Here is a 15284-nt window from a genome sequence, read left to right as displayed (position 1 = left end):
TTGCTGCATGTTGAATGAATTCACAGCTCATGACTTCAGTTCCAAAACCAGGATAGAAGAGGTAGAAAGTAGGCCTCCAATGTCCTGAAGAATAAATACAGAGCACATACACAAAGCTAAAGATTGAAAATGTTCTACAAATACTTCCTTGTTCGTTGACATTTTCTATACCTACTTCTTAAACTGAATGAAAACAAGCAAAAAGAACTAGTTATAGACTTCAGGAAAAAGCCTGTTAATGATATTGTTCTTGTGAAGATTCATGACGTGGACATTGAAATAGTTACTAATTACACGTATCTAGGTCTCAAAGTAGTTGATAAGTTGAATTGGAAGGAATAGTGTACAGATGTTGTGGCCTAGGGATTATAGTACCTCAGAAAATTAAATTCCTTTCGAGTAGATCCTACAATACTGAAAAACTTCTTTACTGCTGTAATTGAGAGTGCTATCCTTTTTGGACATCTCACCTGGTACTGTTGTCTTAGGAAATTTGACTCTTTAAGAGTACTCAGGTTATTGAACCAGGCAGGAAGGATATTTGATAAGTAGATCTTCCTTGACAAAATCTGCTCTTGAAGAATTTTGGCAAAAGTAAGGAGTGTCACGAACAATGAGAATCACCCCTTGTCTCAGTGTTTGGGGAAAGGCTACAATCCCTCAGATGCAGGACAAATTGGTTCTTGAACTTGTTTGTGCCCTTCTCTATAAAGAATCTTTAACAGGAGATTGCTGTATGGACGAGGATATACAATCAGGGTGGGACTCACTGACTGATTATTTTAATGCATTGGATAGTTTTAAATAATATCTTAATTAAAGTTAGATCTCTATGAAAGGGTAATTTTCTTTCTTTTATTGTTATTATTCGTTTATACGTAATTTTTTAAAGTATGAGCAATGTACCAAAATGAATTTCTGCATGGACAATAAAGTGAAACTGAAATTACTGCTCACATATCATAACAAACAACAGATGAACACAGGAAAGGATCGTATTGGGTTGAAACTAAATAAAATAGTATTTTCTTGACCTACTGCAGATAGAATTTCAAGCATAGGAGGCAGCTATTCAGCATCTCATGCCCAGGCCTCGTCTCCATGAAGTAATTACTTAGTCCCTTTCCCCTGGTGTTTCCCTATGTCCTTTAAATTGTTCCTTCTTGAAATATTTATCAATTTCCCTTTTTAAAATGATTATGGATTCTGCCTCAACCACTGTATCTGGACATGCCATGTTAAGCCTCTCATTCCTCATGTCATCTTAAATGAATCTTTTATGAACTGGCTCCATCGCACTGACATCCTTTCTAAAGTAAGGCACACAAAAACTGGACACATTGGGGACAAATTCCCAATTGTCTGTTCTAAATTTGATGGCAGAGTCAGAGGAAAAAAAACCAGAAAAATGTGTTAACACCACTTATACTGTTTGTCCCCAGGGTTTCTGTGGCTCTTCTTCTGAAGTTATGGTGGCTGAGTGGAAGACCACCATCAGAAATTCATTACCAATATTCCAAATGCAGCTCAAGTAATGATTTGCAGAGGTTCAGCATTACTGCTTTGTTTTTGTACGTGATTCCTCTATTCACAAAACCCAGGATCCCACATTGCTTTAAAAGAAAACAGTACACTATCCACTGTCTTTCCTTTATAAATACACTTTTATTTTCCCCAAAGTGAACTCCAATATATTTGTCAAACATAAACTAGTCTTTTACAAAGCCTGCTGGCTGGTCCTTATTTAACTTATTTACTCTATCTGTCTGCAGCTTCCTCTTTAAGTGAAACGGATGGCAATTCAGCTCGTCTGTATTTTCCAAATGCTATCCCCTCTTTCCCAAGCGCATTGTAGGATCATAGAATGATACAGCACAGAAGGAGTCCATTTGGATCCATCAAATTGGTGCTGGCTCTTTTGATGAATAGTTCTGTTTGTCCCACACCTCCCAGACTTTTCTCATATCCCTATAATTTTTCCTCCTTCGAGTATTTATCCAATTCCCTTTGGAAAGCTACTATTGAATCTGTATCCACCAGTCTAACAGGCAATGTATTCCAAATCCTAACCACTTGTTGCACAAAGAAGTTTTTTCTCATGGCCACCTCTGGTTATCAGCCCTTCAGGCATTGGAAACAGTTTCTCCATATTTACTCTATCTAAACCCTTCATGATTTTAAACAACTCCATCAATTCTCCTCTTAACCTTAGTGCAAGTCTTTTATTAATGTTGAAACTCAGCTACATAGTCAATAAAACATTTCATTTGGTACGCCCATCAACTGAATCTAACACTCGTTTCTGCCACATTTTTAAAAAACTGTAATGCAATGAAATTAATTTGAATCTCTTGTTTTCTCAGCATCGCAAGTGAGGCAGGCATTTTGCATTGTATCATGTTGTATGAGTCCCTGAGCTTATCTCTATTTCATTTTGTGAGCAACATGGATTAGAATCTTACTTTCCCCTTTGCATCTCAGCAAACAAATATTTTGCAGCAGATTATATTACCTGGATGCATACATGTATGGTGTTATACATGGGAAGAATAGAAATTAGCCCTCTCATCTTACAATATGTTATTAGAACAATGGGCTTCAGATTCATTCAAGTATGGAGTCAACACAAGCGGCATTTAAATATTTAGTAAAGAGAGAAATTGAGAAACAAATCAGTTTTATGGAACAAGTATTTCATATTTTTCAGTCACTGCTTTTAACTGAACATGGAAATAGTTTGCTCTTGAATGCATTTCATTTACCTGCAAACACAATAGCACAATGTATTTCTACTTATTTCATCAAGCTTTATTCTTTGCAAAAACCCCCTTTCTAATTCTGTAACGTGTTGCTCATCCATTAATGACCTCATTCAGTTAAATGTCTCAACAGCAAGGCGTTTTACTCTCATTTGCTTTTGATGAATTCATATCTGCTACACCCATTATAGTTTTTCATTAGCTCCTGCATGGCTGGTTACTCATTTGGCTTTAAGAAAATCACAGACATTTGACAATATTGTAATGTTATGGATTCTCACCTGCTGTCTTTTCCATTTTGCATGGCAGAGTATCGATCTCCAGTGGAGCGTTCACACACGTAGGTGTTTCTTCTTGTCATACCAGGGAGCATGTTGTTCTGAAACATTAAAGCAATTTAAATCAGCTAGGTATCACTTGTAATAAGACTATTGATAATTCTGGAAAGCAAAAACATCATCTAAATTTCAGATGGTCAGTCTAACAATTTCAAACCTATCATAAATGTGATTATTTCCCTGCACAGCCAATTATAAAGCATGTATTAAATATGCAGCTTCACAGGCAAATTTATTGTATGCCACTGATCACACATCATTCAGGTGATCTGAGGGCCTTTTTGCTGAAATAACTGTTTATAAATATCATACACTTCATAAGACATGATCAAACAAGTATGATTATAACAATTACGTTTAGCCATGTAAAATTTACAACTTGGGGATAGGCAAAAGGTGATTTCTCACCACTAGCACTAGCTGCCGTAAATCAGGTAAGTTAAAGGTCCCATTAAAATAGGCAGGCCAGGTAGAAAGTATCTAAGGTAAATGGCGGACTGGCACAATCCAAAGTCCAGGACTACGTGCTGAGGGACGCACTAAAGCTTGGGGCAGCTGCCGCAAAGGCGCAATGGGGAAGGGTCGCTGTCTAAGACCTTTCTACCACAGCGCACCGAGAGACTGGGAACTGTTTAGAGCCCCTCGGGCTGTACAGATCAAAATGAAAGGCTGTAAATGACTGTAATATTGTTTGTACTGATGCACCTGGTGATACATTTTGTAAAAGTTTAACCTGGATTGTACCCTTGTAATGTTGTTTTTGAAATGGTTTTGAATGTGATTGAAGATTTTTATGAATAAAGTATATTTTTACAAAAAAAAAAAAAAAAAAATCTAAGGTAAATGGATAGGATTTGGGGAATCGAAGGCTGGGTGAGGGTGAAATCGGAAGCTGGGAGGGTGGGGTGTTGCACCTGGGGGGGGGCCAGCGGGGGTCAGGGAATACTGTGGGGATGTTGGTTAGTTGGTGGGGTGTCCGCTAGGGGTTCGGGGGTATGGTGGAGGAAGTCCCTTTGGGGGTTGGTCTAGGTTTTTACAACAGTTGCCAAGAAATCAAAGGAAGTTCTAATTCTTCTAACTTTCTCTGGATAACTATTTGTATAATACCGCCAGCACCATCCAAAGTTTGCAATTTAAATTGCGTTTTCGGATGGTTCCCAGCACATGGCAATTGTCCAGAGGAAGTTTGCACTTCTGGGCAATTGCTATGTAAACCCTTACCTGTGAAGTTCCGAGCGGGATTCCTCAGTGCATTTTTGGGGTACCCCCCCGCCACCAATCCGGCACTGGGGAGCTCGGAAGTTATGGCCCCTAATATTTGGTGTCTTTTTAGGGAGCAGATCTGCTAGTTGTATAAATTAGCATTATTGATAGTTTTTCTACACATTGTACTAATAATAAACTGCCAGATTATCCTATATCCATAAAGGGAGCCTTTCCTGGGTCTATGCCATGGATTTCCTGCGTGTAGTGGACATTGAAAGGTAGGACAGATCAGAACGCATACCTGTAAAGCAACCTTCCCACTTTTCCTCCATTTAAATTTAGCATTGAATCTTAATTCGCTTTGTGAATTCTAATCTTCTATCTTTCACTCTTGAACTCTTGACTTGGGCATAAAGCTGCCAACTCTGATGTCTCCAATCCTAGGAATGTGATCATTGGTTCTTTGATCACATGATATTCAGCCACCCACTGAAAGTGGGGGCACAGGTGGGTCCCCTGCTCAGGCAAACATTTTGACGTGATCCCACGTGAAGCCCACTCATTTTACTTTGGCATCCACTGTTATATGGTAGCTGCTTTTGGTTTGCCTTATCCTTTTCCTTGGGAGTTCCATTCCAACGATTGTGTAGCAAGACAGGTTTGGGATTGTTCAAGGGAACATCTACTCCAGTACCATTTTCTCCATCATTTTTGCAACTCTATTCTCTCTGATGCTGTGCTTCCCTACACTTCCTCACAGTCCCAGGCCAGCAACTGCCCTTCATAGGCATTTACTGGTAAACGTAAACTTGTTTATCATCATCTGCTTCCCTCCATTTCTCGACTCTGTACAAAGGCCTTGATTTGACATTGGTGTTAAAAAAGCAAAGTTTGCTCTCTTTAGATAATATTTTGGATCTCCAAATTTGTTTTAAAGATAGAGTACTGTTCTTGCCTTTCCCAATATTGTATGGATATCGTCATCAGTTCTTTCATCCTTGCGTCTAAGAGAGGTGAATTTGCTTGTCCTCAAGGGCTTCACCATTTACGGAAATTCTCTCAATCTTCGTGTTGCATATGCAAAGAACTTTAGTTTTGTCTTTAGTGAGAGCCCTGTTTTTGCCATTAGTCTACTGGTGTTTTTCTGAACATGTTGTTGGTTGTGTGTCAAGAAGACAATATCATCAGAGAAGTCCAAATCATCTGGCTGCAGGACCTTCTTCTGGGGGAAGGTGAACAGCCAGAGGTCGTGGTCCACATTGGTACCAACGACAAAATAGGAAGAGGGATGAGGTCCTGAAAGCAGATTTTAGGAGTTAGTAAATAAATTAAAACGCAGGACTTCAAAAGCAGTAATCTCAGGATTACTCCCAGTGTCACGCGCTGATATGGTGTATTTGGAATTTCCGAAGGTTTTTGATAAGGTCCCACATAAGAGGTTAGTAAACAAGGATGGCATGCTGTTACTAGTGGGGTACCACAAGGATCAATGCTAGTGCTACAACTCTTCACACAATCTACATAAATGATTTGGATGTAGGGACTAAATGTAATATTTCCAACTTTGCTGATGACACAAAACGAGGTGGGAATTTAAGTTATGAGGAGGATGCAAGGAGGCTCCAAGGGGATTTGGACAGGCTAAGTGAATGGGTAAGAACATGGCAGATGGAATATAATGTGGATAAGTGCGAAGTTTCCCACTTTGGTAGAAAAAACAAAAAGGCAGAGTATTTCTTAAATGGTTGAGAGGTTGGAAAGTGTTGATGTCCAAAGAGACCTGGGTATCCTTGTTCATGAGTCACTAAAAGCTAGCATGCAGGTGCAGCAAGCAATCAGAAAGGCAAATTGTATACTGGCCTTCATTGCAGGGAGATTTGAGTAAGGGAGTAAAGATGTTTTGCTGCAAATGTATAGAGCCTAGGTGAGACTGCATCTGGAGTATTGTGTATAGTTTTTGTCTCCTTATCTAAGGAAGGATGTACTTGTCATAGAGGGAGTGCAATGAAGATCCACCAGACTAATCATTGGGATAGTGGGATTTTCTTATGAGGAGACAATAAGGAAACTGGGCCTGTATTCCCTAGAGTTTCAAAGAATGAGAGATGATCTCAATGAAGCTTACAAAATTCTTACAGGGCGTGACAGGGTAGATACATAAGAAGTTTCCCCTGACTGGTGTGTCTAGAACAAGAGGACAGAGTCTCAGAATAAGTGGTAGGCCATTTAGGGCTGAGATGAGAAGGAATTTCTTCACTCAGAGGGTGGCGAATCTTTGGAATTCTCTACCCCAGAGGGCTGTGGAAGCTCAAACATTGAGCATGTTCAAGACAGAAATCGATAGATTTCCAGAATCTAATGACATCAAGGGACATGGGAATAGCACAGGAAAGTGGCATTGAGGTAGATGATCAGCCATGGTCTAACTGAATGGTGGCGCAGGCTCGAAGGGCTGAATGGCCTACTCCTGCTCCTATGTCCCTATCTAGCTGGCTAAGTAGTGCCCACTGAATATGGGGACTTGGTCCTTCTGTTTTCCTTTGCATTATTCAACCTACCACAGCAGAAGTAACAATGGCAGGGGGAACAATCATGCCTATCATTTCCACTTTCTAAATTGAAGGGTTCTGTGAGCATTCTATTGTGTACTACGGTGCAGGATGGAGTTTGGTACTTCTTAGGGTTTTATGTTAATACGATTCTCCAGTATTCCATGGTACCTCAATTTCTACAAGGCATTTTGGTCGACAATATCAAATAACTTTAAGAATTTGAGATATAGAGAAGGTTCCATTCAGCTGAATGTTTCAATGTGATATATAGCACACTTATATGGTCAACGCATGATTTATCTTTTTGAAAACCAGCCTATTTGTCTCTTAACCAATTGTCAAGTTCTGTCTTTAGTCTCTCAAGTGCAATTCTGTTTAAGGTGTTCGCTGGTTATTGACTACAACATGATACCGCTCATGTTCTTACAATCTTTTGTCACTTTCTGACAAATCCATGCTTTCTGTCCTGTTACTTTTTTCAGTTTCCTCTAAAAAGGTTGTGACAGCATCTCAATGGATGTTCCTATGTAACTTTAATGGCCTCAGGTGGTATATTATCAAGATCTGGGGAAACCCCTGCCCTTCATTTTCTTTATGGTTTCCTTCATTTTTATCTGCCAGGTTTGTTTACATTTCCCTGTAAAGGATTTTCTGCCTGGTATCTGGAGGCTGGGTTGGAGTGGGGTGATTTCCTTGAAGTTTTTCCCATCTTATGAACTGCTTATGAGTACTGGCCTGTTCTGCTTTCTATTTAGGTCATATAGATCTTTTTATGTTTCCTTGTTTTGCTGCAGCTTCTAATTCTTTAGCTAGATTTCAATGAGGATTCTCTTTTTATGGCTGGGACTTCCTGTTCTTTCTTTGTCAACCTCTGAATACTGATCTTGTGCTTCCTACATGCAAGTACACAGATAATAGAAACAGGTCATGTGGCCCAACTGATCAATGCTGGCATTCATGCTTCACATGAGCCTCCTCCCATCCTACTTTATTTAATCCCATTTGTATGTCTTTCTCTTCCTTTCTCCTTCATGTATCTATGGAGCTTTCTCTTAATGGCATCTATGAAATTCTTCTCTACTCAACATGGCAGCAAGTTTCACATTCTAACCACTCTCCAGATAAAGAAATTTCTCCTGAAATGACCATTCCTATATTCATATCCCCAGTTTTGGACTCCCAACATGTTCTGTATGTCAACCCTATCAAACCTCTTCATAATTTTAAAGCCCCCTATTTGTACACCCTTCAGCCTTCTCTTTTCTAGAGTAAAGAACCCTAGTCTGTTCCATTTTTCCTGATTGTTATAACCTCACAATCTGGTATTATCATTGTAAATCCTTTTAGCACCTTTCCCAGCAGTTCTATATCCTTTTTGTAATACGGAAATCAGAATTGTATACAGTATGCTAAGCATAAATCAAATATTATTTAAGGCTTCCTTTTTCTCTCTTCCATCCATATTCTTGTTTCATATTTCTCCAGTGATCAACTCTTAATCTCTCCAATGGTTTCCTCATGTTTCTTTCCATGCTTTCTTTATTTGTTACCATTTTTGTTCGAGGACTGATTCCTCTGTCTCCAATAGGTTTTTAAGAATTTCTTATTGCTACCTGAATGCTGGCTTTCACTTTGCTATCTGGTATCAACTCCAAGTTACATCTATCAGCTATTTGCTTCTGTTGATATAAAACTGAAATCTGAATTCATCCATTAGTAGGTGGTGATCTGATACTCTAATGCTGCTATCATTATTTTGATGTCTAACATCTGATAGTGATCTTTTAAACATGTACTGATGCCAATGTATTATCCAGAAGTTCAGAAGATCACGGCCAGGATATTTCGGATGGAGGGGTTTCCCATCCCGCCAACTGAAGTGTCAGCAGGGAACACATCTCTGCCTTCACTGCCTGACCCGCAGCCATTTCACGCTCCATTGAGAGTTCATTGGCTGCAGGCGGGACTTACTCGGGAGTAAGTCCCATCTTAGAGAGCGGACTGGCCAGCAGCTCTCTAGTCTCTGCAGTGCCAGAAGCTGCAGTGGACAGAAGTGGAACTTCATGCAGTCCACAGAGCCTAAGTCCTGGGAGTGCAGGAAAAGGTGAGTTTTTGGGGTCTCAGGGTGGGGAGAGTAGGAAAGGTCTGGGGGCTGGAAAGGTGGGGGGGGAGGGAGGTCCAGCAGCCACTGGACCTTAAGGTGGCGTGGGTGGGGGGGTGTGCCCGAAGTTAGAAGGGGGCTTCTGATGGAGGCACATCGTCCCACCCCCAACCCCCAAACCCCTTCCCAAGGCCTAAACCCGATCATTTTCGGGCTGCCCCATACCTGGGAAATTATCCCGCCAATCTAAAAATTGAGTCTGGGCAGGAAACAGCCCTGAAGTGGTCAATAATTGGCCTCAGTTGAGGCAAGGACAGGTGGCCCTTCCGAGACCTCATCTGTCCCAGCATAAAATTTCAGAAAGGTCGGGGCAGGCGGCAACCCAGCAGGAAGCCCGTTCGTGCTGTTTCATATGCTCCCTGCCCAAAACCCAGCTGAGGGTGAGTGTGAAATTCAGGCCCACTATTAGGTGTCAAACTGAAAAGTTGATCCTGGGCTCAGACCTGAAAACCACCCCCATATATAGGTGTATTACTTTAACTCCGTGCATGATTTAAAAAAAAAGAATTGCATGATAAGGCGACTATTCAACTTAGAAGCTGAAGTCTGATCTCACGTATTGGCTATTAGCTGTGAAAACCTTTAGCAGAGTCATCAATTGTTACACGGGAAAGATTTCCATTTCAAATAGATTATAAGTAGTCCGATAATATGAATTGTGGAATGTTGTATGTCTGACAAAAGTCTCATGATTTCTATCAATGGAATGCATTGCTGCCAAAGCATGCAATGAACATGTGAAGAGAAGATGAGGAGCAATTTAGTTTGTAATTCAAACTGACAGATCAGGCTTACTCAATCCTATGTATGATCTCCTCATTAATGACACAGGAAAGGCACCTCTGGCCTAATCAAATCAAACCTGCAACTCAGTCAAATCAAGTTGCTGCTTACACTTGGTCCAGTAGTGGATTTCTTCCTCTCAAGGCCTGCAAGTGGGCTTGCAGGCACATCTCCTTTGGAACTTACAGTGGTGCTACTTAATTTACGAGCTATATCTTTGTCCCAGTCTTCCTTCTGCTCACTTTCCACACTGTTTGCTTGAGCTCGTTTAGTATATGAGACAGCGGGTGGGATTGATGGACCAGCTGCAAAACAGAAAAATAAAGAAACAAATCAAAAACACATTTGACTCCAGTTCTGTAAAATTCCATGTCTTTCCTTTATAGCTGAACATATTTTAAAGTGCATCTAATTTACTATGATCGGACACTTGACAGCATACTTATGAGAAGCATAAACAGAGGTGGCAAATAAGCAGCGGAAGGTAAAGACTATGAAAGCTAACTTCATAGATCTGTCCATCTCATCTTGGATAAGAAAGGGTGATTGAAAATAGATCATGGGCAGATGAAAACACTGCACTGCCACATTGTGATGATAGCATTTTATTCTTAGTATCTTTTTGAAGCTTATAACTATTATAATTAACTAAAACTGTACTAGTCAATTATCACTATGGAACTTCTCTTCTTACAAAGCTACCTCTCTCTATTGTTGTCAACTGATACTTTGTGCATGAGTCAGAGGTAACGGGCAACAACAAATTACATATCCACATATTAAAGAACTCGATCATCTGACAAAAAGCATTAAAACACTAGAAATGTACAGCAGGCCAATGACAAATGGAGAAAGAAATTGACCACAGTTTTAACCTATCTTACTCTGGGGTTTTGCTTGACAGTTGTGCATTTCCAACAGTTGATATTTTCCCCATTTCATATTTTCAGGAGTTCTGATTTTTTTTTAAGAGCTGGTATTTACTCCTTATCTCATTCAATTAACAGGAACTCTGTGACATGCAAGGCTCTGGGATTTAATTAGGTTCCTGGTAGTAGGCTGTTACTTTTTGAAGTAGATTTTTCCATTTATTTTTAATAAAATTATGAAATCCTAAATAGATAATTAAAAACATCTTGGCAGAAGTTGAAGTTTTTCATTTACTGATTCAATTACCTGGGGTGGAATTTACATTTTGAAAGGCAAGGGAGATTAGATATCCCCTGCAAGGATTGGCTTCTTTTAAAATTTAAGAAAGGGAAGTGATCAGCTACATAAATTGGATACAAACAAGTCCCAGATTTAAGTTACCAGTTGGTGCTATAATGGCTAAGAAGCCACTAAAATGCCACAAATGCTTTTCGTGAACCATGCTCTCTTGGTTAATCAGACTAGACATCAGGATGGTATTTTGTACGTGTAAAGCAATGTGTCATGGCAAGCGTTTCCTTAGAAACTGGAGGCTGTGAAATTTCACTGGCAATTTTATAATGATTACCTCCATCACCTTAAAATGTCAACAATTTTCATCGCACAAATCATTAAATAAATCTCCAGCTCCATTTAAAAAAGGCATATAAGGAATTAATTATAAATGCTGGAAATCTGAATAAAATCAGAAAACGAGAGTGCACAACAATAGAACAGTCAGTATCTGAAAGAAAAGGTAAGGTTCAGGCTCTTGCTTGAACAGAATATTTTGACATCTCTATCAGATACCGAATGATCTGTTGTGCCTTTTTAAGTTTCTAATTTCAGGTTAACTTCAAAAAAAAAAAAATTGAAATTCTTGGAATCTATGGGCAGGATTTTCAGGTTGTCAAGCAGGTGGAGTGGGTGGGCCTGGGAGCGGCCGGGAAACTGCCTGCCGCCCGCGATTGGCCCCTGAGCCACACTGATTTCACACTGGCTGGCCAATTAACGGCCTGTCATTGTGAAACGCGCGCTGAAAGGCTCAGCGCTGCCGGATGGGGGTGGGAGGTGGGTGAGTGCTGAAATTTGCACAGGCAGAGAGCTGCCTCAGGGAGCTGAAGAATTTTAAAATCAAAAATAAAGATTTGAAAAGTCTGAAAAAAAAGTCCTCACGTCGGATTCACTCACATGAACATATACATAATAAAAATTATGTCAAGATATTTTTATTTTTAAAAAAAATTAATGTCAGAAACCTCATCCCGCCTGTGGATGAGGTTTCTTCAAAAATACAAAGGCTGCCTGGCTGATTCGCTCGCTCGCCAGCCAACTGTAACATTGGACGGGCAGTGAAAAGTCTCTCTTAATTAATAAATTAATGGCTTTAATAGGCTTCTTAATTGTCAGCGGGCACATTGACGACTCACGTGCACGCCTGCCGACCGAAATATCGCGCAGATGCACGATGACATCGGACGCTCGCCTGCCCATGGGGCGTAAAATTCTGCCCTGTAGTACAAATAATTCAATTAGGTCTGCTGTGTTGCCTGAGATAACATTTCTTGAAACTAACTTCACTGAAATTAGACAAAAGCGGATATACTGATTCAGAATCCTTCACCAAAACCATTTCAGTATCTATTTCTACATATAGTTTTTCTAATTTGTTTTTCTCCCCATGTAGGCAGATAAAAGAAAAAAATAAATGAGGGATTCCATTTGCTTTGAAATATGGCACAGTTCAAGACCATCTACAAAACGCTGTGAAAAAATATTTCGAAACTACAGCAGCAATTGTGTCTTCACTTTAAATAAATACCAAATATAAAAGGGAAAGAGAATACACATTTGATGGAGCTTCTAAACCATTGTCTATACATTTGCCTTCAAGAACAAAAATGCTATGAATTGAGATATCGAATGAAATACCAAGGTTTGAACCCGCACTTAGGGTCTTTATTTGTAAGTGGCATGGGCTAATTAAACATTTTCTATTCAAACTGTAATACCCTTTCTGCTCCAAAAAGAAATGGATCATGAAAGATAATCATCAGATAAGTTTTATCTGTTTAGAGTGATTCATTAAAGTTAAACATCCTAGGTATACAAAACAGTGATGGAATGGAATATCAGACTGTTAAATTATAGATAAGACTATTTTGGGTGTTACTACAGTAAAACATTAAATGTTAGATTTTCACTAGCAAACTGGGTACAAAAATGCAAGCAATAAACCAGGCCAATAAACAATGCAAAAGTGCTTTGAAACAAACAACGGAACCAAATCAAATTTTTAAAAATGAGCAGAGTTTAGCCCAGTAAGGCTCACTGCAGCACTGCACAATCCAAAGTTGAAATGTGCAATGTTATTTTACGTGCTTGAATGTCATCCCCACCATGATCACTAAACCGCCGCTGTTTCTGATTCGCTGATATACTGCGTTGGACCTTCGAATGTGCCGGAGACTGCGTGGAGCTGTTGTTGAGGTCGCTATTGGGTCGAGACCTTTGACACAGGTTACTACTGGATACAGATTCGCTGCCTTCAAACTGGAAAGTTTGAAAAACAGTCGTTAGAAATCATTCTTGAACTTATAAATCTCTTGTTTTATTAAGTTCAAACAAAATTCTCTTCTGCACCATTGCTTCCACTACAGAGCCACTGAACCAAGAGAGGTAATGAAAAGATCAATTTACCAGTCATACCACCTGCCCACCACATATATTGTATTAAAAAACACATTTCTCATTCATTTCCAAATAGTGTGGATGGATGAGTTCTAGGCTTTTTATAAAAGACAAGAAACTTTTAGTGTTGTCACTGTATTAGCACAGGTAAACTGGACAGAACAACCTGCACCCAGCAAAGTTCAACAAACTGTAATGAGATAAATTTGATTTTAGTGATATAAAAGCAAAATACTGCGGATGTTGGAAATCTGAAATAAAAACAAAGTGCTGGAAAAACTCAAGCAGGTGTGGCAGTGTCTGAGGAGAGAGAAACAGTTAAAGTTTTGAGCCCAATATGTCTCCTCTTCTTTGAAACTCTTTCTCACTCCACAGATGCTGCCAGACTTGCTGAATTGATCTAGTACTTCCTGTATTTATATTATTTTTAGTGATGCTGGTTAAGCATTGGCCAAAACATCAGGAGGATGAGTTAAGGGTGAGGATTGACATGTGGAATTGTGATATAGTAGCCATCACTGAGACGTGGTTGAGTGAAGGGCAGGATTGGCAGCTCAACATTTCGGGATATAGAATCTTCAGCGAGACAGAGGAGGGGTTAAAAGAGGAGGAGGCGTTGCATTATTAGTTAAGGAGTCAGTTACTGCAGTAAGGAGAGATGATATCTTGGAGGGGGCATCGAATGAAGCTTTGTGGGTAGAGCTTAGGAATAAAAAAGGGGCAACCACATTATTAGGTGTTTATTATAGACCCCCAGATAGTCAGCAGGAAATTGAGGAGCAAATATGTGCACAATTTGTGGAGGTGTGTAAAAACAATAACAATAGGGTAATTATATTAGGTAATTTCAACTTTCCCAACATTAATTGAGATAGACATAGTGTTAAGGGCTTGGATGGAGTGGGTTTCTTGAAACATGTACAGGAGAACTTTTTAGGTCAATATGTAGAGGGTCCAACAAGGGACGGTGCATTGCTGGACCTAATTCTGGGGAATGAAGCCGGACAGGTGGTGGTGGGCGAGCATTTTAGCGATAACGACCACAACATGGTACAGTTTAAGTCTGTTATGGACAAAGAAATCGACAAGTTGCAAAAAAATGTTTTGGATTGGGGGAGAGTGGATTTTAGTAAAATAAGGCAGGATCTGGCCAAGGTAGACTGGGAAGTTACTTGTGGGGAAATCTACAGAGGAACATTGGGAGGATGTTCAAAAAGGAAATGGGGAGGGTTACAGGCTCAACATGTTCCCTCTAGGGTGATAGGAAGGAGTAATAAGCTCAGAGAACGATGGATAACCAGAGATATTCAGGTTACGCTGAGAAGGAAAACAGAGGCTTTTAGCAGGTACAAGGGAAGCAAATCAGCAGAGGCATTAGTGGAGTACAGAAAGTGCAGGGTGGAGCTTAAGAAAGAAATTAGGAGAGCAAAGAGGGCATATGAGAAAGCTCTGGCTGGTAAAAGTAGGGAAAATCCTAAGATAATCTATAAGTATATCAATGGGAAGAGGATAACCAGGGAAGTAGGGCCCATATGGGTGGAGCCAGAGGACATCGCTAGAGTGTTGAATGAATACTTCACGTCCGTCTGCACACAAGTGAATGAGGACGAAGGTATTGAACTCAGGGAGAGAGACTGCGAGGTTCTTAAGCAAACTGATATAGGGAGTGACAAGGTATTGGAGGTGTTGGCAGGCTTAAAAGTGGACAAATCTCCAGGTCCGTATGATTTGTGTCCCAGACTGCTGAGAGAGGCAAGGGAGGAGATTGCAGGGGCTCTGACCCAAATTTTTAATTCCTCTCTGGCCACGGGGGAGGTGCCAGAGGACTGGAGAACAGCTAATGTGGTTCCGCTATTTAAGAAGGGTTGTAAAGATAAGCCAGGTA

The 15284-nt window shown here is 40.0% G+C and overlaps 1 protein-coding gene across 6 annotated transcripts in view; it reads right to left on the bottom strand.

Moving 5' to 3' along the window:
- mark1 (MAP/microtubule affinity-regulating kinase 1) overlaps positions 1-15284 on the bottom strand; it is a 190460-nt gene that overhangs the window by 20219 nt on the left and 154957 nt on the right. For all 6 annotated transcript variants that reach the window (XM_078557104.1, XM_078557099.1, XM_078557101.1 and 3 more), the window contains 3 exons: positions 13108-13261; positions 9911-10104; positions 3041-3138 (listed from right to left, as the gene is read on the bottom strand). In XM_078557104.1, coding sequence (XP_078413230.1) covers positions 3041-3138; positions 9911-10104; positions 13108-13261 — 446 coding nt within the window. The remainder of the gene's footprint in view (positions 1-3040; positions 3139-9910; positions 10105-13107; positions 13262-15284) is intronic.

This window comes from Cetorhinus maximus, chromosome 14, assembly GCF_964194155.1.
Source record: "Cetorhinus maximus chromosome 14, sCetMax3.hap1.1, whole genome shotgun sequence".
Classification (NCBI taxonomy): Eukaryota; Metazoa; Chordata; class Chondrichthyes; order Lamniformes; family Cetorhinidae; genus Cetorhinus; species Cetorhinus maximus.
Note: the sequence above shows the minus strand (reverse complement) of the source record. Positions and strands in the feature narration are given on the sequence as shown.